The sequence below is a fragment of the Pan troglodytes genome, chromosome 11, assembly GCF_028858775.2.
Source record: "Pan troglodytes isolate AG18354 chromosome 11, NHGRI_mPanTro3-v2.0_pri, whole genome shotgun sequence".
NCBI lineage: Eukaryota > Metazoa > Chordata > Mammalia > Primates > Hominidae > Pan > Pan troglodytes.
In genome coordinates, this window is record NC_072409.2 from 6,277,777 (window position 1) to 6,299,481 (window position 21,705).

A 21,705-nucleotide genomic window follows, 5' to 3' on the forward strand; every position below is an offset into this window, starting at 1 on the left:
AGGGCAGCCTGGTCCCTGCCCGCTCCGCTCCCGGTGGAGTCATACGCTCCGCTCCTGGTGGGGTCATAGCTGCCCGCTGGGCTTGAGGCGTTCGAGAAGACTTCCCCAAGTGTTGGGAGATGGAAAAGAGCCACAAAACCTGAAACCTCCCTTTCCTGCTGGGAGACAACCCGTACTCCGTACCCAAGGCTGCAGTTCTCAGCTGATGCCTGAGCCCCTTGGGGGAAGGTCCTGGGCATCACGGCTAGTCAGGGCTGATGAGGCGCAGCGTCCACCCAAGGTCGTGGCTGCTGCCTCCAGGACCCCCTGGGTGGGACAATTTTCCATTTTGGAGCGGGCAGAGACAGCAAGGAAGGCCACTCAGCCCCCCACCCGCTTGGGCCTCCTCCTTCTGGTGCCCCTCCTCTAGGCTGAGAGGCGGCCAACCCAGCGCAGGGGAGGGGAACTGGGCAGGAGGGTAGGGCTGCCCCGTGCCAAGCAGACAGGCCTGGAGCCCTCCCTTGGCAGACAGCACACTCCTCCACCCCCTGCACCCTCCACCCTCTATTTTTAGGCCCATTATTGTCCATTGTTGGGTGCAATTTTTTTCCCCACTCCTTCCCCAGAAAAACAATCAGGTTCCTCTAGGCAAAGCCATCTCGCCTTCCCCAGAGCTGGTGCGTGGGAGCACGCTCGCTGCCAAATAGACATGAAATAAGTGAATTATCAAGTAACTGGATTAGCAGACTCCATCGTGTCTCAAAGGGCAGGGGGTGGGGAACACCACCGTCACTCCTCCGGGCCCTCCCTTCTCTGGGCTGCCGGGGTGTGCTGGGGGAGGAGAGGCTGACAGGGACAGTATGCTCACCAGCACACATGGCTGCACGCACGCACACACACAGATGACAGCCGCCTCCGTCTATCAGGCGCTTTCTGAGATCCAGAGCGACTCGTGTCAGCTGAGCAGCCTGTTTAGGAACCTGGATGCCGGGCCGGGCGGCCCAGGCTGGAGGTGCCAGCCTCCTCTACTTAGAAGCTGTGTGGCCTTCGGCAAGTGGCTTAAATTCTCTGAACCTGAGATTCCTCATATTCAAAACGGATCTAAATACAAGCTCTACCTTAAGTCTTCTGTGAGAGTTCAATGAGCTATAGCTTAGGTTAAGGGCTTGGTATACATGAGGCACTCAACAAATGCTCGATGTTTCTGCTCTGAGGAGGAGAAGGATATAGAATCAAGAAAGTCTGGCTATGGCCAGGCTCGGTGGCTCACGCCTGTAATCCTGACACTTTGGGAGGCTGAGGTGGGCGGATCACTTAAGGTCAGGAGATCAGCCTGGCCAACATGGTGAAACTTTGTCTCTACTAAAAATACAAAAATTAGCCAGGCATGGTGGCAGGTGCCTGTAATCCCAGCTACTTGGGAGGCTGAGGAAGGAGGATTGCTTGAACTTGGGAGGTGGAGGTTGCAGTGAGCCAAGATCATGCCACTGCCCTCCAGCCTGGGTGACAGAGCAAGACTCCGTCTCAAAAAAAAAAAAAAAAAGAAAGTGAGCCCAGGAGTTTAAGGCCAGCCTGGGCAACATGGCAAAACCCCATCTCTACAAAAATACAAAAATTAGCCAGGCATGGTAGTGCATGCCTGTGATCCCAGGTGCTCAGGAGGCTGAGGTGGGAGGATCACTGGAGCCCAGGAGGTCGAGGCTGCAGCGAGCCAAGACTGCTTCACTGCACTCCAGCCTGGGTGACAGAGTGAGACCCTGTCTCAAAAAAAGAGAAAGTCCTCAGACAATTGGACCAGACAATTACAGGAAACCAAACCCTGATTTCCCTGAGGGTAAAAGAGCCCCCAGAGGGCAGAACCTGCTCAGGCCAGATGGTTGACCGAAAGTGACCACGGATGGACTCAGAGAAATCTGGGAAGTCCCTGAAAGTGTTTGCAACCTTATATGTGTGTGTGTGTGCCTGTGCATGAGCCCAGTGTTTGCACACACGTGTGCACATGCGTGGTTCTAGGAAGAGCACCGTGGATTCTCAAGTAGGGCCATGACCATTAAAAGTGAGAAGCTCCCGCTCCAGGGTTTTCTGGGTAGGTTCCCTGCATTTCTCCCCTCTGGGTCTTCCTGGATGCTGGGAGATTATTGCATCTCTCTATCGTTCTTTCTCTCTTTCTCTCTCTCTCCATCTCCCTGAAGCAGAATCTGGGGGTACAGTGGGACTCTGAGGTTGACCTGCAGACTCCCTCATTTTACAGGCAGGAAGTCTATACCCCAAAATGGGAAGAGACTTGCCCGGGGCCACCCAGTTCCTGGCAGCCAGTGCCCGGGGGAGCCCCGTCCCCAGGAGCTGAGCCCCAGGACAGTGCCAGCCCCAGAACTGTGGGCAAAGGTTTTGGATGTTGCCTGGGTGGGGACAGGGGCAGAGACAAGGTGCGTTCTGGATTAACAGCCTTCTCCACTTGCTGCCACCTGCTTTTGGCCATCTCTTGATCCCCCAGAGGGAGGGACACCTCCCAGAAGGACACTGCCCTGTTGCAGGCTGGCAGCAGAGGATGGCCTGCCTTGGCGGAGGGCAGGAGCACCGTGGGCTCATCTCTCATTGGTCTCTTCTTCACCTTTCGCCCGACAGCAGACTTCTGCTTCGGCCAAGGGAAAATGCCTGGTCGTGTTTCATTTCCTTTTATTTCCCCAGCCGACTCTTGGAGTCAAGTGGACGAATGACTTGGGCAGCAGGAGGGAGGTGGAATGAGGGGCTGAAGAGGCCCAAACAGTCCCCGAGAGACCCAAGACAAACTGCCCTGGGACAGAAGGATGCCAGGTCCTTGAAGACAGGCCTGAGTCCCTTTCCACAGGGTGGGCAGTTCTGGAACACTCCAGGGTTAGATTCACAGGGATCCACACACCTGGATATTCCAATACAATTCCCTCCTGCCAACGAGACCCCAAGAGGTCAAGGGACCCCTCTGTGGCCGCCCAGTGAGATCCCAGCCCCGCTAGCTCTCAATTTCAGAACGACCATTCGAACTCCTGTGTGACAGAAGGCAGGACAGGACAGTGACGGAGGCCCTGGAGACCGATCCTAGTTTTGGCTGTGCAAACTTGGGTGAGCATCTCCACCTCCCTGCACCTTCCTCTCCTCATCTGCACTCTGACCTGGCTCCGTCCTGTTACGAGAGGGCAAAAAGCTGCACATATGGGGTGCTTTGCACAGCGTCTTTCTCTGAATTGCCACTGGTGCATGGCACTACGGAAGCACGTGTGCCCCAGTCTCTCACTCATGAGGCTCCCAGGCGTCCAGCACACCACCAAAACCCAGCACCATGATCGCCGGCATTGCTGCGATCGCCAGCATTCCAGCCACCATCCTACCCGGCCTTGCCCTCCTGGCACAGAGCACTCTTTCTGTCCACTTTCTGTGATACTGCCACCACAGAGAAGACCACAGCTGGCAGGTGGGCTTAGGGGACGCTCTTGATCCCCTCAGGGCCCCCAAGATATGGCTCTGAGCCATGCCAGTCACCAGTAGTGACACATAGGCAGGAGCTCACCTAAGCAGGCTGGGAAGTAGATGTATCACCCTCACTGACCCTGAAGAGGCAGCTCCGGCCCCCACTGGCTGCAGGTGGCATCCGGGCAGGCATCCTGTGTCCCCCACCAGATGCCATCACGTGAAGTCAGATCCAGGGCATGTGTAGATGGACAGAGACCTGGTTGGGGAGGGCCCCTGTCCTCATGGCTCCAGTCTACCTCTGGGAGAGCCCTTGGCCTGGGGTGGAGCCTCCAGGGTCTGAAGCTCCTCATGGGGGGCTCAAGGAAGTCACTCCAACCCTCTGGGCCTCAGTTTCTCCTTCATAGGAAATGAGAGGGGATGTGCCTCATCAGTAGTTTATTTTTTTTTTTGAGACCGAGTCTCACTCTGTTGTGCAGGCTGGAGTGCAGTGGCACAGTCTCGGCTCACTGCAACCTCTGCCTCCGCCTCCCAGGTTCAAGAAATTCTTCTGCCTCAGTCTCCCGAGTAGCTGGGACTACAGGTGTGCACCACCACACCCAGCTAATATATATATATTTTTTTTTTGTATTTTTAGTAGAGATGGGGTTTCAACATGTCACCCTGGCTGGTTTCAAACTCCTGAGCTCAGACAATCCGCCCGCCTCAGCCTCCCAGAGTGCTAGGATTTACAGGTGTGAGCCACCACACTTGGCCTAATCAGTGGTTTTATATTGTCTTCACAGGAGCCCAGGACTTCCTAGTGGTGGACTGGGGAACTCAGGGGCCTGGGGAAGGGTAGGGGGACACCAGCCACCTGCTTCTGGGGTCCCCTTTCCTGGGCGCAGTCAATTTCACTGTAACATGCTTATTGACATTGGGGTTTTTCTGGCCTTAGACAATCCCAGCATGCCTTCTAAGTTGTGTGTCTCTATTTGAAATGATGGATAATTATCTTCAGCATTTATTAAGTACCTGCTACATGCAAGCACTGACTGTGGGACAAAGAAGAGGACAGAACAGTGCCTGGCTGTGTGGGAGAGGGACGGAGGTGGAGTGGAGGCTGAGGAGGTATTTGGAGGCCAGAGAGAAGTCACAGCATCTCCTTCCAAGGACCCTGCTCTGAGAATCCAAGTCCACATCCCAGCCTGAAAGAGGGAGAAGAAAATGAGGGTGGGGAGGGGAAGGGGAGGGTAACCATTGGGATTTTTCCCCTCCTCAGGCCTCACTGTGGCCTAGTCATTAAATAACTGGGATCTGAGTTTGAGCCTTGACTTCACTCAGTTTTGGAGTCTCAGTTTCCTCATCTATAAAATGGGCACAACAGGAGAGTAATCGTTTCTACAGTGCAGAATATCCAGGAGGGTTTCATGAAGTAGTGCACATAGAATGCTTGATGCTTCAGAGGAATAGATTTGAGGCCAGGCGCGGTGGCTCACGCCTGTAATCCCAGCACTTTGGGAGGCCGAGGTGGGCAGATCACTTGAGTCCAGGAGTTCGAGATCAGCCTGGCCAAATAGTGAAACCCCATCTCTACTAAAAATACAAAAATTAGCTGGGTGTGCTGGCTAGTGCCTGTAATCCCAGCTGCTTGGGAGGCTGAGGCAGGAGAATTGCTTGAACCCGGGAGGGGGAGGTTGCAGTGAGCTGAGATCGCACCACTGCACTCCAGCCTGGGTGACAGAGCAAGACTCTGACTCCAAAACAAACAAACAAACAAACAAACAAAAAACCCAGAGATTTGAGAGTCCAGAAGTAAGTGCATAGATTATGCTCAATTGATTTTCGACAAGGTTGCCAAGAACATTTAGTGGGGGAAGAATAGGCTCTTCAACAAATAGTGTTGGGGAAACTGGATCTCCACATGCAAAAGAATATAGACCTTTTCCCTTACACCAGATACAAAAATTAACTCAAAATGGATCAAAGACCTAGATATAAGAGCTAAAACTATAGAAGTCTTAGAAGAAAATATGGGGGTAAATACTGCTGACCTTGGATTTAGCAATGGTTTCTTAGATATGACACCAAAAGCACAAGCAACAAAAGAAAAAAATACACACATTGGAGTTCATTAAATTTAAAATAGGCTGGGCGTGGTGGCTCATGCCTGTGGTCCCAGCACTTCGGGAGGCCCAGGCGGGCAGATCGTTTGAGGCCAGGAGTTCGAGACCAGCCTGGGCAACATGGTGAAACCCTGTCTCTACTAAAAACACAAAAATTAGGTGGGTGTGGTGGTGTGTACCTGTAATCCCAGCTACTTGGGAGCTGAGGCAGGAATGATTTGAACCCAGGAGGTGAAGGTTGCAGTGAGCCAAGATCGCAACACTGCACTCCAGCCTGGGCGACAGAATGAGACTCTGTCTCAAAACAACACAAAACAAAAACAAAAACAAAAAAATGACTAAGAAGCACACTGACATCATTAGCCATCGGGGAAATGCAAATCAAGACCATAATGAGATACTGCCCCACACCCACTAGGCTCATCCTAATAAGACAAAACAAAACCAGAAAATAACAAGTGTTGACAAGGATTCGGAGAAACTGGCACTCTCGTACATTGCTGGTGGGAATGTAAGAGGTGCAGCACCTGTAGAAAACAGTTTGGTGGCCCCAAAAAGTTAAACATAGAATTACCTTGTGACCCAGAAACTCCACTTTTAGGTAGACACCCAAGAGAAATGAAGACATACACACATGCAAAAACTGAGACCCAAAGGTCCACAGCAGTATCACTCCTAATAGCCAGAAAGCAGAAGCAGCTCAAATGTCCATCAGTTAGGAAACGGATACACAAAATATGGTGTGTCCACATGATGGCATATTATGCAGCCATAAACAGGAATGAAGCACTGAGTCATGCGACAATGTGGACAAACCTTGGAAACATTTTGCCAGTGAAGGAAGGCCGTCACAAAGAGCCTCATATTGTCTCATTCCATCTGTATGAAATGTCTAGCATAGCTAAATTCATGGAGACAAAAAGTAGATGCGTGGTTTTCAGGGGCAGGGGAAGGAGATGGGGAGTAACGGGTGCAGGGTTTTCTATTGGGGCGATGGAAACGTGTTGGGACTAAGTAGAGATGCTGGTTGCACAACATTGTGAATGTACTGAATTGTATATTGTAAAATAGTTTAAAAGGCAAGTTTTATGTTAGACACAATAAGACTTTTTTTTTTGAGAGAGATGGGGTCTCACTACATTGCCCAGGCTGGTCTCAAACTCTTGGCCTCAAGTGATCCTCCTGCCTCGGCCTCCCAAAGTGCTGGGGTTATAGGTGTGAGCCACTGCACCCACCAAAACGTTGTTTAACTGGTTAATTTTATGTTATGTGAACTTCACCTGAGTTTTAAAAATGTTTTAAAATCTTTTTAAAAATGATTATTGCTATGCTGAGCCCGGGGTATACATCTAGGACCCCTCTGTCTGCCCTGGAGTCCACCGTTTTGTGTGGTTTTGTCTCTGACCAATCTGGATTTCCCTAAACTCCCAGAATGTACCTGGCAATCAGCAGGGAACATTGAATGAACTGGTTAATCTAGCCAAATCTTCCCCGGCTGCTCAGTTGGGGAAACTGAGGCTGGGGGCGTATTCTCGCTCTCTCAGCAGCCAGGGCCTAGCACTCTGACTCCCGGTGGCATTCACTCTGCTCCTATGCACTGCTCTCTCCCCCGCCAGCAGCTGGTGTGTGCTCGGGGAATTAGAAACACATTTTCATATATTTAAGCAAATCTGCTGCTGATGAAAAACAAATCGGATCCTGCAAACCAAAGCCGAACAGAACCGGTTCCCGCATCATCTGCCGTTTCTCCCGTTCCTCATGGCCCGGTCCCTCTAGGAAGGAGCCCTGCATCAGTGCTGGCCACAGGGACTCTGGCCAGGTCAGCCCCGGTCAGGGGCCACGGCTCAGCATCCACGTGGTCCAGCCTGGTGAGCTCTGGACCAGCCCCACGGCACGGGGCTTCCATGTTCTGGGTTCCTCTCAATTGCCCCTCAATTGCCCTCCTGCCCCTCTTGCTCCTTCAGAGCCCGTGGCCTAATCCTTCCTAACCCTAGCGAGCGGTCAGGAGCCAGACACAGGAAGGCTGAACTCCAGCTCCTACACTGGGTGGGCTCTAAGAAGTCTCAGAATATTCACCGGTCAGATGCACAGTAACAGACCTACAGGGGCTTGGATGAGGTGGGCAGGGGGAGTGGACTGTCTCCTCTCTGTCACCCACGCACTTTCCCCTCGAATCACCCGGCCCCCTTCCCTGCGTCTCTGCACGAACCATTCCTTCTGCCCACATCCTCACTCTCCTGACCCTTCCCATCCTGCAAGGCCCACTTCTGAGCCCACGGCCTGTGCCTCTGGCTGTGGGTTTGGCCTATGGGGTCCTCTTCTGTCCCTCAAGCTAAATTCTAGAATTAAAAAGGATAAAAATAAAAATACACTTTTTTTTTTTTTTGAGATGGAGTCTTGCTCTGTCGCCCAGGCTGGAGTGCAGTGGGACGATCTTGGTTCACTACAAACCCCACCTCCCAGGTTCAAGTGATTCTCTTGCCTCAGACTCCCAAGTAGCTGGGATTACAGGCGCACGCCACCACACCCGGCTAATTTTTGTATTTTTAGTAGAGACAGGGTTTCACCATGTTGGCCAGGCTGTTCTTGAACTCCTGACCTCAGGTGATCCACCCACCTCAGCCTCTCACAGTGCTGGGATTACAGGCTTGAGCCACCGTGCTCCCGGCCCTTTTTTTGAGCATTCCTTTTGTGCTGGCACCCAGCTGAGGGCATCACACACCTGGTCTCGTCTTATTTGTACACACTTCCTTTGAGGTTGTGTCCAGCGCCATGCCCAGTTTCAGATGAGAAAACCAAGGCTCAGGGTCACAAGGGACTTATCCCAAGTCCCACATCCCAGAAGTGCGGGATGCCCCCGGGCCCCATCTCCTCCCTCCAGAAGCCCAAGTTCTCATCCGCAGCATGGTGCGGCCTGCCTGTCTGTCCGTCCGTCCATCTGTCCGTCTCATCCGCAGCATGGTTCAACCTGCCTGCCTGTCCGTCCGTCCGTTTCATCCGCAGCATGGTGCGGCCTGCCTGCCTGTCCGTCTGTCCGTCCGTCTCATCCGTAGCATGGTTCGACCTGCCTGCCTGTCCGTTCGTCCGTCCATCCATCTCATCCGCAGCATGGTGCTCCTGCCTGTCTGTCCATCTGTCCTTCCGTCCGTCCGTCCGTCTCATCCGCAGCATGTTGTGGCCTGCCTGCCTGTCCGTCTGTCCGTCTCATCCGCAGTATGGTTCGACCTGCCTGCCTGTCCGTTCGTCCGTCCATCCATCTCATCCACAGCATGGTGCTCCTGCCTGTCCATCTGTCCGTCCGTCCGTCCGTCCGTCTTATCCGCAGCATGGTGCGGCCTGCCTGCCTGTCCGTCCATTCATCTATCCGTCTCATCCGCAGCATGGTGTGGCCTGCCTGTCTGTCCATCCATCCATCTCATCCGCAGCATGGTGCCCCTGCCTGCCTGTCCGTCTGTCCGTCCATCCGTCTCATCCGCAGCATGGTGCGGCCTGCCTGTCTGTCCGTTCGTCTGTCCATCCGTCCACTGCCTGCCCCATCACAGGTGGGATTGGAGGCAGCTTGTCATCATACCCACAGTAAATGAGAAAAAGGGGAATGGATTAAACATCAGAGTTAGGAAGCATAGAGGAAGACAGCCTGGGAAGGTGGGGATGTGCAAACCGGAAAGGTCTGGGGTCTCTAAGTCTCTGACATTCTTTGGAAAGATGTCCCGTCTGGGCCCTTTCACACAGCTGCCTGCCTTCCACAGGGTGTCTGGACCCAACCTCATTCCCTCAAGGGAAGTCAGAAGCAAGGGTCTCACTCCCTGGGCCCCGGGCCTCGGTCTTCTCATTGTCTACTGCCCAGGAGGGAGACTTCACTGTGCAACAAGATGTCATTTCACGGAACTATTCTTGTCCTAGGCTGGGCCCTGCCTCGGGCATTTCAAGAGACTGAGTGGCTTTAACGGCTGGTGCAGCTCAGGTGCCAAAGTCACTTGCAACTGACTTAAGGACAGAGTTGTGCAAACCTCCCGGCTTCATCCAATCGCAAATCCCACAGAACAGGGACTGCAGTGGAGAGAAGCAGGGGCTTCCAGGGTCTCCTCTGTCCTGACCCAAACCCCAGTTTTTCCTTCAAGACTCAGCCCTGGCCGAGCGCGGTGGCTCACTCCTGTAATCCCAGCACTTTGGGAGGCTGAGGCGGGCAGATCATGAGGTCAGGAGATCGAGACCATCCTGGCTAACACGGTGAAACCCCGTCTCTACTAAAAATACAAAAAATTAGCCTGGCGTGGTGGCAGGTGCCTGTAGTCCCAGCTACTGGGGAGGCTGAGGCAGGAGAATGGCGTGAACCCAGGAGGCAGAGCTTGCAGTGAGCCAAGATTGCGCCACTGCACTCCAGCCTGGGCGACAGAGCGAGACTTTGACTCCAAAAAAAATATATATATATATATCCCTGATCCTGCCTCCTCTGAGAAGCGTTCCTGGATCACACCACGCTTCCTCCCATGTATCCATTCATTCAGGAAATGCTTACTGGGCACTGATCAAGCCCAGAGGGAGGTGCTGGGGATGCAAAGATAGCGAGACAGCCCTGCCTTTGAGGAGCTCACAGTCCAGGGGGAAAGCAGACATCTAAAGTTACAGAATTGGTCCCAACAGCCAGCACGCAGTGAGCACCTACTATGTGCCAAGCACCATGCTCATGACAGTGTCCTATGCACGTTCTATTAATAGCTCCCATTGAGAAACTAAGGTTCAGAGAGGTTAGGTCTCACATCAGAGATCACACAGCACGGGATTCTAAACTCTCCATTCCTAGGGCCAGAACTCTTCACTGATAGGCCAGTCAGTAAGCAGGATGATGACCAAATGAGGGCCTCCTCACCCCACTGGGCAAAGGAGTCAGAGAAGGCCTCCTGGAGGAGGAGGTAGGGTCCAACCTGAACCTTGAAAAAGGAGCCAGGGTTATCCAGGTAGAAGCGGAAGCCTTGAAAACAAAGGAAGGAGGGGGCAGGCATTCGGGTGGAGGAGACAGCACGGGCCAAGGCTGGAGCGCCCGGAGAGTTCATGGGGAGGGGCACGCCCTCCTCCTTCCCCAGCTCCTATCATATCAGGCCCCGGTGTCACCATTTGTGGTTAGCTGCGTATTGTCTTCAATGTCTGTTGTGTTTTTCTCTTGTTTTTCACTTAATTTATCTCTAGTCATCTCACTTTCCCATCACAACTGTGCCTGGCATGAGGTCACACCTAGAAACATCTGCCGACTGGAGGGGTGTGATGGCGAGAGGAGGGAGGCTGGGGCCAGAAACGCAGAGGGGGAAGGAGGCCAGAGCCATCGGGCCGGTCAGCTCTGCATTGTTGGATGGAAACATTTCATGATCCTCAAGGTCTGGCAGGAGGCAGAGTGTCTGTGACCTTGATTCTGCATGTGGTGTTCAATGTCACAGTGGGGAGTGGCTCAAGGACTCCAGGACCTGCCTGCCGTCTGCATTCGACAGCCCAGCAGACCCCCTGGGGGAGGAATGGAACCATTTTCTCTGCAGCTGGGTAAACTGAGGCACAGAGAAGCTAAGGCAGGTTCTAACTGAGTAAGATGTGTGTTCAAAGATGCACGTTCACAGCCTGCCTTTGGCTTTCCTGTCCACCAAAGCCAAGGTGCCTCTGTATGCTGGAGACTCCAACATGGCTGAAATTTGAATGTTCACCCATGTCAATGTAGAAATGTCAAGCTTATCAAGATTGGATAAACAATAATATTCAAGCCTCACACTAGAAAAGAACTTACAGTCTCTGCCAAGCACCTTCCGTTATGTTGTGAGAGGCATTTCCTCTCCCAGGAAGTCGGTGAGGTGGGCAAGGCAGTGAAGATCATACCCCTTTTACAGATAGGGAAACTGAGGCTTGGAGAATTTGAACGACTCACCTCAGACCACCCAGCCCCCAAGTGACAACACTGGGATGTGAGCTCAGGGCTTCAGATTCCAGGCCTGTAGCTCTTGTCAGGAGGTAGTGCTGCCTCTCTCTCTGGAACCTTCCACCGGCTCCTGCTCAGAAGCACAGACCCCCCGCCTTGGCAAGCAAGGCCCGCATCTGGGAATCTCGGCTCCCAGCTCCATCCCCCCATTCCCGGGACCCCCTACTGCTCTCCTATTGGCTCCTGTCTCACCTCAGCAATGCCTCTCCCCTTAACCTGCACAGACCCCATGGGACCCACAGACCTCTGGCCCCTTCGTCAACGACAGGCTTCATCCACCATCCTGGACCAACCCCACCCCAGCGCTCCAGAGACTTCCTGTTAAAAGGCAGAGTCTGGCTCGGCAGTTGTGGGGCAGGGTCTGGGATTCTGCACCTCTATCAAGGTGAGGTCAGCGCTGCTGCACTGAGGCGATTGCTCTGAGTGGGAGTGGCAGGATTCCCTTGGCACCCCGCTGCCTGGGCAGTAGTTCTCTCTCTCTCTCTCTCCTGCTCGTCAGCTCACCCCTGAGTCTCAGGTGGCTAGCTTTCGTCTCCAAGGCACAAAGGAAGGGTTTTCCCCCTTCCTCTCACGGGGACCACAGGTGGCCGGCGGGAGACCTGTCTGGCAGAGCGCTAAGGGGCACCTCCCAATGCCAGTCACACCCTCCCCATCTCCAAGGGTCCTGCAAGCAGCAGTTGCCCTGTGAGGGGCTGAGATGCCTTTGCCCGCCGCCCTTCCTGCCTCCTCCCCGGCCTGCAGCCTTGCTGGGCTGACCTCAGGGGCAGGCCCTGGGAATGTGGGTGGGGGCCGCCTCTCTTCTCCCACAGCCCTCATTGCAATTTTGTCCTTGCCCAAGAATCCTCTGTTGAGAGCTCATCCCTATTAATTCTCATTGTGCATTTAGAGCCAATAGGTTTTTATTTATTCATTTATCTTGTCTTTCAGCCTCCTCCCCTTCCTTGCAAGGCTGGAATTTACAATTCAGTTCTCAGGTGGCCTTGCTGAAGGACAGGAAGCCTGGGAAAGAGAGAGGGTCTGCACCCCGCATCTGAAAAGGCCGTCCGCCCCTGGGTCCCTCCTGTACCCTCGGAGTGCAGCCGGGCTTGCGCTCCCGTGGGCTGGATGTTGGGACACACCTAGCACCTGCCGCTGAAGGGGCGAAGGGGAGCAAGGACCCATGGGCGATGGCAAGGCTGAGGGGGCAGTGGGCATCTGGCCGCCATTAGGGCGCCCCCTGGTGGCTGGTTAACAACAGCTGCTGGGGCTGCAGGAGAGGAAGCTCCCCCAGCCCGCATCTTCCACATGCTGCCAGAGACTAGCAATACAAGGCGTGGCGTCCCCAAGGCTGGGGAGAGGCAAAGGACCCCGGGGAAGAAGAGAAGCCAGGAAAATCACCGAGGCCATAATCACAACAGTGATAAGCCGGTGACTAGTATTGCACACTGAGTACCTACTATGTGTCCGCATGTACCACGGCAGCACGGCCGGGCTGTGCCGTCCCGCCAGCACCGTGACACTCCTACATTATGGTTTCTACTGGGCAGAGGAAGACAGTGAAACTCAGAGAGGTCAGAAGTGGAGAGAGGGGAGGCTGTGCCGCCTGGTGGGTGGGCATGGGCCTTGGCTACAGGCAGTTCCCAGCCTGCCTTCTCAACGGAGTGTTGTTGGCAGGATTTAGGCAACACTTTCTAATCCCAAAAATGAGATTAGAATAGGACCTACCTCAGAGCATCCTACTGCCCGGACCCTCCCAGGGGAAGCCACAATAAACTGTGGCATCAGGGTTTGAACCCAGATCTATCTAGAAGTAACCACCCCCTCCAAAAACCACCCCTCCAAAAGCCAGCCCTCCAAAGCCAGCCCTCCAAAAGCCAGCCCTGCAAAAGGCTGCCGTCCACCTGCCACGGCGGCCTCCCCGTCCTCATCGGACACACATTTGTAATCAAAGCAGAGCTGGATGGCAGCCCATGATGAAATATTTAAGTCCATCACACAGGTGGCGAGACGCCGAGGACTTGCCCATGTGGGAGATTGTGGAGGGACTGTTCTTTCTCCCCTGCCTTCCCCACCTGTCTGCCCAGGAGAGGAGCAGGGGATGGGGATGGGAGAGAGCACTCTTCTAGACCCCAGGGCTTGAGGATGGCTGCCTGGGATGAGGCTCTGCCGGCATTGGGACTGGGAGGGGTGACCACCTCCCCAGAACAGCAGCCCACTGCACTGGGTTCTCTGTCTGAGGGTGGGGGCAGGGCAGAGGTCCAGGGCCAATGACATCCTAGACAGCTTTGGCCAGGAGAGGGCCTCGGACTTGCCTCTGAGGGTCATCTCCCCACCTCAAGCCCTCGACCCAAAGCTGGTCCCAGAATTATGATTTAGCTGCTCCCCCAAGCACGTTAAGGCAGTGATTAATATTTAAGAGAAAAAATACAGTCGAGACTCTAATACGAGAGACAGAGGTTGACCGTGCCCGAGAGCGTGTGGAGAACCCTCCCACCGGCTCTGAGATGTGGACTGAGCACCAGCCCCCATCCTGGCCTTCCTCCTGGCTTCCAGAGCCCAGCCCCCTTGCTCGGCCCTGCGGTCCCCGGGGCAGTTATGGCCACAGACTATCCAGCCCCAGCTCCTGGCTTCGTGCCGCCTTCTCCTTCCCTCCCTCCCTCCCTCTCTCTCTCCCCAGCTGGCCCTGGCCCAGCCACCACCCACAGTGACAGCCTCATCACCACTGACAAGCCTGAGTAAGAAGCTACCTTCTCAGGCTGACTGCCCTGTGATGTGAGCAGAGCCGGCCCATGAGATCAAGTCCTCAGGACTCTGAGGTGGGGGCACCGGGTCAGCCCCACCACAAACCCAGAGACCTGGAGGCTCCTCCAAGGACACGCAGAGGTACCAGCTGCCTGGGGGATGGCATCGAGCCCCTCCTGTGAGCTTCTGCAGCCTGGCTGCCCTACCCAGCTCTGCCCTGCCCTGCCAGGGACGGCCTCCGGAGCACTGCCCAGTGGGAAGCAGCTTAGCTCAGAGACATTGGAGCCACTCTAAGCTGGAATCACAGCTTCGCCACCTCCTGGAGTGTGACCTTGGCCAGATGCCTTTACCGGTCACCCCTGGGCTGCCTCAGTTACCCCACCTGTATGACCAGAATGACAACGGCTAACATCTGCGTGCACTTACTCTGTGCCAGGTCCTATTCCGAACACTTTACCTACATTAATTAAACCACAAACTCCTCACAATGACCCTAGAAGTGTGTGCTCTTAGTGTGCCCATTTTGCAGATGACAGAACAGAAGCCCACAGACGTCACTGGGCCAGAGCCCTCCCCTGACGCTCCTGCTTTACACAACACAGAATCCACCTGGCTAGCTGAGGGGAGGACTTCTCGCAATGGCATCGGGCTCGGCCCACACACTCAGGCAGCTCGCACGCAACCATCTCTGCTGTTGTTGTTGCTGTTAACATTACTTGAGTACTGAAGTACTCCGTGCCCCTAGGACCCCTCCTTCTCTAGCTAGGGAGGCAAGGGACAACGCCTGAATGTCTGCCTTCCCCCGACTTACCCAGGGGCTGCCATCATTGCATGTAGGAATGGAACTGGAAGGGGACCCAAGCTGCACTGTCTGTCCCAGCCTAACCCCCAACTTCATCCTGCGTGAATCCCCTCTGAGCCTCCGTCAAACCTCCCCATGCAAAGGGCCAGCTCAGTGCTTGGCATGCTCTAGCTTCACGGTACCGTCTGCTGGATTGGATTGAGTGGGCTAAGAGGTTGCACTGCAGAAAGGATGAACAGAGGGAGCTTACAGTATCATGTTGCAGGTAGCATCTTGCTCACTCGCCCAGAATGCTGACTTCCTACACGGGAGGTGGGGCTTAGCCTCAAGGCTGCAGAGCTGAATACTATAGGCTTCCCGAGGGAACTGAACTAGTGGCCAGCTGGCCGAGAATGCCCCTACCCCAGAGAACAATGTCACATGACCCCAGTGTCCTCAGGGTGTCCTCTGTTTTGACACATTTCCAAGGTGGGACAAAGACCTGGTCCAGGTCTGGTCCAGACCTGGTCAAGAGGCAGGAAAGTCAGCCTTGCATCTCAGTCCTCCGGCTCTGCTCATCCACCCCAAGGATCTACTCCAGACCTCCTCCCACTTGGCCTGGGCAAACAAAAGAGCAGTAAGTGGACTTACATGGGAGCAGAACCTCTCAGGGGGGTCTCCACATGTGATGCCTGAGGGCTCCACCTTCACCTTGACGTAGTCCTTCAGGCGCATCACCTTGGGCTGGCAGGCGTAGAACTCCCAGGTGGGGCCCTCATCTGTGGTCACCCAGGATTTGCAGATGTCATAGTCCCCAGAGGCCAGAGGGAGGCAGTGCAGGAAGAGCGCCAGCAGGTGCAGCATGGCTGCGCAGTCTGCAGAGGCGCGGCCCAGAGAAGCCCTGGAGAGGCAGCGACGGGGTCAGGCGGGACTCGCGGCCTCAGCATGGAAATGCCACATCTACCAGGCGAGGGTGGCCGGGGTGTCCCAGGGACCCGAGCACTGAAGCTTTGCAAACAGCGAGGAACTTGTTGTTTCCAAAAGGCCGACACGGAAAATTCAGAGCCAGCGTTTCTCAGACTGCTGATGGACAGATCAGAAAGTTGCCCATAACTTCACGTCCTCCTAACCTTGGCATCACACCTCCCCTGGAGGTGAATCTGATCAAATCAGGCAGATTCTCAAATTGTGACAGTGGATGGAAATGGGATAAGGAGAAAATCCGCAGGCATCCTGCATGAGGCTGGATCAGATTGCTTTTAATTTTTGTCCTTCCAATCAATCCAGGTCTTTAAAGGGCTCTTAATGGGTGACGTGCTCAACACAACGGCAAAACAACCCTCCAGCCTGCGTTGTAAAGATAAAATAAAATCAGGAGGTGGGCATGTTAGCTGGAAACATGTTCCCTCTTTGGGACTGGACTTGGGTTCTCAGACCAATAAAAGAGATTTCTTTCATATGAGCTTAAGGTGGCAACAGCTGTGTGACTGGACTAGAATAAAAAGCTACTCAGGTGTTCACTGGGGAGAAGGCTATTTGGTTCTGCTTTGGTGGGGGCCGGCACTAATGGGGCCCAGCTGACCTTGGCTGGTAGCCATCGGCAACTTATTATGAAGTTTCTGAGATCTCAGCTCTCAATCCATCCAGGTACCTGGGGTCTGACTTGTCTTTCATTGTAAGAGGGGAGGAGAGAGAGAGAGCTCATTAGCAACAACACCTGCAACAAATTAAAGAGGGGGAGAATAGAGACGTATAAGAACAAAAGCTCTCCGGCAAAATGTGCAAAAAATGAGGCTGCATTAGCAAAGTCTCCCGAGAAAACTGGGTTATTTTTATTAATATCAGAGTTGCACATTTGGAGATCGGGCATGTTATTTAAAAGGTGATGCATTTTTCTCTCATTTATGGGAGTGTTAGTTCAGCAGAAGTGCCCCTGCTTGGGGGTCAGAGACTTTCGAAAGCATCCCCAGGAGCCAAGATTTAATGGTTGCTTTAAAATACCATGACTGTCAAGTCAGAATGTCAAAGTTGTTAAAGGCAAAGATGAGCATGTAACTATAGGTGCAGATGGACCCATACCTATATGTACAGATGAACAGAGTGCTCCACGTGCTGGCCAACCATGAAGAGCCAGGCACTGAGAAACAGCTCCCCAATCATAGGCACAATCTGAAATGGCAAATTTAATTTTTTTTTAACTGTAAGAAACTAGAGATATTGAAGACTGCCAAAGAGGTGACAATGCTTTGTGAGTTCAGATTTTTCTGATCAAGGCCAGCATTTTGCAAATCATTCTTAGAGTGTATGTCTATAAATGGGTTACTATTACGATTATTGCTGTGCTATTTTAAGCTTCTGTTAATTATTTAAAATCAAAATAGATATAATTAATATATTATATCAAAATAGATACCAGTTACATGAATGTTACATTGGGAAATAACACGACTGCAGTACTGTGGTGTGTTCCAGACACTGGATACGTCACCCGGAGAATCCAAGTCCAGCCAGCATGGGATTCTGGCCAAAAATATTGGCCAATAGGGCAAAGGTTACTGCAGTAAGTTACAGCAGAAGTGCCTGCATGATTAATTATTCTGGTTAATATGTCTCCGATGATTGCATTTGATTTCCCAAACCACCCCAAATGTCCAGTCTGGACCTGGCTCTCCCCTGACATCCTCTTCACCTCCTGTACTTGCAAAGCCCCTGAAGAGTTAACTGTGTTTCCGTGAAACTCCATTCTCCACCCAGACAGAAAAACGCTCCTGCCAAAAATGACAAACCGAAGTGGCAGACACTTGCTGCCCTGAGCGCCCTGAGCATCTCAGGCTCGGAGCAGCCCCCGGCCAGGGCCCCAGGGCTCCAGGCATGGGACTCATTCATCTGAGTTAGGGCGACCCCTGCCCCTCTCTCTGGGTGAAGGACTGCTGATGGAGATGAATGAGAACCCAGCCAGGACCATTTTCCCCGTCTCACCTCTGGCTGTTTAAAGGGGAACCTGTTACAGAGCCTGCCTGGCCTTGAAGGCGCTCCTTGCTAGAAAACTCTAAGAAAGAACGTGCCCGGTGTCTATTTTTGCAACCTGAGAAAATGTAGTAAAAATAAAATAGCGCGGCCGGCAAAGGTTTGGATGCCTCTACCCGAGCTCGCGCTGCCCAGAGCACAGCACGTTCCTAATTAATTCTTCCAGCAGTCGACTCCTAACTGTTCACTAACAGGTAGGGAGCTCCTGGCTGCTGGGACAACCAGGACGCCGGGCTGCGGCTTGCAAGGAGGGCGCAGCTGCAACCTTCCTTCAGCTGCAGGACCCGCGGCTGCTCGGGGCTTGCAGGGCGCTGGACGCCGCCGGGCGCGGGGAGGCAGCGAGGCCCGGAGGCCGGGAGGCTGGGGCGAGCGGCGCGCGCGGCGCAACTCGCAAATCTATTAATTGCAGTCCTGTTGGTTTAAATGCCACGCATTCCCTGGAAAATAAATAAAATTTAAAAACCCTAACAGCAACAAAATCTGCCAGGGGAAAAATGTGTTTACAACTAGTCAATCAATTGGGCGTTGCTGGCATCGCAGGGGGAATTACGAGCTCAGCACACGAATATTACAGGCGGGTTCTGCCAAAAAGAAAAAAGAGAAGGGGGAAGAGAGGCAGGAGTCCCCGGATAACGAGGAGGAGCGCAGAGAGTGAGGAGTCGGCAGGGAAATTTTCAGAGTAAGAAGCTGCAATCCCGGAGGATCGTTTTCTCCGTGGAAAATTTATCTTCACCTGATATTATTAAGAAACTGCAGCTCCCAGAAACAAATAGAATCAATGTGCTTTATTTTCTTTTAAGAGTCCTCAGGAACCGAGGGGGGCTGATAGCCAGGGTATTAAAACTCGAAAATTAGATTTTATCAGGATTTCTGAACTCAGATTTCTCTGTCTTATTGAATTAGCGCCTCCCGAGCTGGCTGGGCTCGCCAGCAGGTTCCTCTTGGAGTTGCCTGCTGCGCCCTCGCCGTGTGGGAAACTTGCCGCGGCGGGCGCGGGGCCCCTGGGAGCACGGGAGGGAGGGCGCTGGGGGCTCCTGGGGCTAGGGGGGACTCAGCCCACCCCGGGGTTCCCTCTCCCTCCTCGGCAGGGGCGGCAGAGGGGGGTGAAATCTGCCTTCAGGGGAGAGTGGGGGTTGCCGGGAGGGAAAGGGAGCTTGGCCGGCGGGGTCACCTTCCCGTCCTCTGCCCCGGGCGGGGTCCAGCGGGCGCCCCGCGCTCACTGTAGCCTCGGCGGGCGTCCTAATTCCGGCGGCCCCGGTGTCCCCCTGCTCCGGAGCGGGCCCTTTATCCGGCCCCTGGGTCCCCGCCCGCGGGAGCCCTGGAAAGTTGGGCGCGGGAGGCGGGGCGCGAGCAGCAGCCCCCGGGTGGGTCCCGGCGGGCGGCGGGCGGGGTCGAGGCCGGGGCCAGGGTCGAGTCAGTGCTTCGGGCCGGCTGCGAGCCCTGTGCCTGGGACACCGACGACCCGGCAGCCCCGCAGCTGCTTTTCGTCTTCCCAAAGTTGCGTGCAAGCCACGGGAGCAATTAATAATTAAGCCCGTAATAAAGGCCCGGCCGGGACTGAGGTGCCCCCTTTTTCGGCACTGCCTCCCTTAATTAAAAGACACAGAGCAGGGCGCCCAGGAACTGGCTGTATCCTTTGCCCCGGCGCTGCCGCCTGTGGCGACCCGGCCGCCGCCGCCCCCAGCCCAGACGGCCAACTTACTCCGGAGCAGGCGGACCCCGCGAGCCCGCGGTCCTCTCTTCCCGCCTTCCCGCCGCCTCTGCTCCCCCAACCTGCGCGCCGCTCAGTTCCAGGTTCGACTCCACGCCGGCCCCAAATCAGTGCCTGCGCCCCCTCACCTCCCGACCCCCTCCCGGCGCCGGGAGAAGTTTCCAGCCGCGGCCGGACTGGCCAGGAGTTTCTCTGTGCAACTCACAGGCTCCCAGTTTGCAGAGAGATGGGAGGGCACGGGATGGGGGTGGCTCTAAGCGGTGGCGGTGGAATTGGGGTGGGGGAGAGGCGCGGGAGCAGGGTTAGTTTCCTTTTCCGAGACACATCCGAGCACCCTTGCAACATCCCTCCCCGACACACACACACACATACACACACACACACACACACACACTCTCACACACACACACACACACACTCTCACACACACGACGGAAAGGACCCGGGGGAAGCCGGCCAGAAAGACAAGCTACCCCTTTAAGATGCTGCTAAGAACGCACCCTCACACACCCCTCTGGGGCGACTCCAGTCCTCAGCTCGTAGCAGCCGCCACCAAACAACTTTTGCATCCGAGCCTTTGCCGGGCCGCTGTAAGTGGCTCCCGGGCCCGGGCAAGCCTGCATGGTCACCGAAGCCCTTTAAAAATGAAACCAGCCTGGCCAAGCTGCAGCCTCTCCCCTCGCCCGCCTCCCGGGCTCTCCCCGCCCGCCTTACCCCGGCTCGGAGCGGCTTCCCGGCGCGGAGACCCGGGAGGGCCGAGGACCGCCACCCTCCGGCGCTGCGCCTCCCCCCTCGGGCTGGCGCTGGGTGGGGGCGCGGGCCGAGGGCTGCGAGCCGCTGCTCCTTCCCCGCGCCGCTCCCGCCGCTGTGGCCGCCGCCGCCGCCGCCGTCAGATCGGGGCCGGGGAGCCCTCCGGCCGCCGGGGGGGCCGCCCGCAGCCGTCCCGGAGACGCGGGCCGGGGGAGGGGGCCGCCCGCGCCGCCCGCATCGCCCGCCCGGGCTGAGCGGGAGGTCGCCGCTAACAAGTGCAAACTTTTTGGCCCCCCTGGGCGGCCCGGGGAGGACCCGCGCTCGGGCGCCGGGCAGCCCCCGGCCCGGGTGGGCTTCGCGGCGTCTCGTCGGGGAGCCGGGGCATCCCCCCGGCGCGGCGCGGGCCAGATGGCGGGCGCTTCACTGCCCCCCTGCACTCCGCTCCAAGTTAATGCCGAGGCTAAATCCTCTTGCCATCACTCACGATCACCATCGGGGCTTTTATCTCTCGGTCTGATCCGGGCTGCGTAACTTCCTCTGTGTGGCTTTAACACACCATCCCACCACGGAGCAACGGTCTTCTTAAAGGTGCAGGAAGGAAATATTGCGCGGCTCGGGGGACGCGCCACGGCCCGGGGAGGGGCGCGGCGAGCAGGGGCGTCCCGGCGGGCCCGTGGCCAGGGTGGCCCCGGCAGCCTCTGGGGGGTCGCTGCCTAAACATCGCCTCCCGGCCCGGGGGCCAGCGGGTCCCTGCGCCCAGAGCGCATCCTCAGCCGGCTCCGGTCAGGCGCAGCCGGGCTGCAGCTTCCTTTTCCAAAACCCGGGGGCCTGCCGGGGTGCCAGCGCCCATGGGTGTGGGGGCTGCCCCATCGGCACGAGGGAGGGGGGCCAAGTGAGTCAGTTCCCCCACCCCCCACAGCCAAGGGCTCAGGGCTGCTCCTCGGTCTCTCTCTGTGAAGTGCTGCCACCCAGAAGGCCCCAAGCAGTGGGTACCGGGGTGGGTGGGTGGATTTGGGGAGATGGGGAGGGGGAGCGATCTGAGCGCACAACCAGAGCCTGAATACCAGCTGACACATCGCCGCCTCCACCCTGATGGGCCCTGCTTTTGACGAAGCCAAGCCAGCTCTGCAGGGAGTGCAGAGTAGTGGGGCAGGAGGGGCCTGGCTGAGGGTTTCTCTGTCTCCCTCCCCTGCAAGCATGGGAGGCAGGTGTGGGAGGGCTCCGGTAG

General features: G+C 55.6%; 1 protein-coding gene across 11 annotated transcripts in view; it reads right to left on the reverse strand.

The window, feature by feature from the left end:
- Positions 1 to 21,477, reverse strand: part of NTNG2 (netrin G2) — an 81,367-nt gene extending 59,890 nt beyond the window's left edge. The window contains exons 1-5 of one of the 11 annotated variants that reach the window (XM_063788124.1): positions 20,442 to 20,599; positions 20,228 to 20,344; positions 17,069 to 17,158; positions 16,572 to 16,706; positions 15,641 to 16,336 (exon numbers count right to left, since the gene is read on the reverse strand). In XM_063788124.1, coding sequence (XP_063644194.1) covers positions 15,641 to 15,853 — 213 coding nt within the window. In that variant the 5' untranslated portion in view covers positions 15,854 to 16,336; positions 16,572 to 16,706; positions 17,069 to 17,158; positions 20,228 to 20,344; positions 20,442 to 20,599. Of the gene's footprint in view, positions 1 to 15,640; positions 16,337 to 16,571; positions 16,707 to 17,068; positions 17,159 to 19,718; positions 19,837 to 20,227; positions 20,345 to 20,441; positions 20,625 to 20,961 lie in introns of those variants that run through there. The other 10 variants (XM_063788125.1, XM_063788126.1, XM_063788123.1 and 7 more) reach the window with 10 other exon arrangements.
- Positions 21,478 to 21,705: the final 228 nt, after the last annotated feature.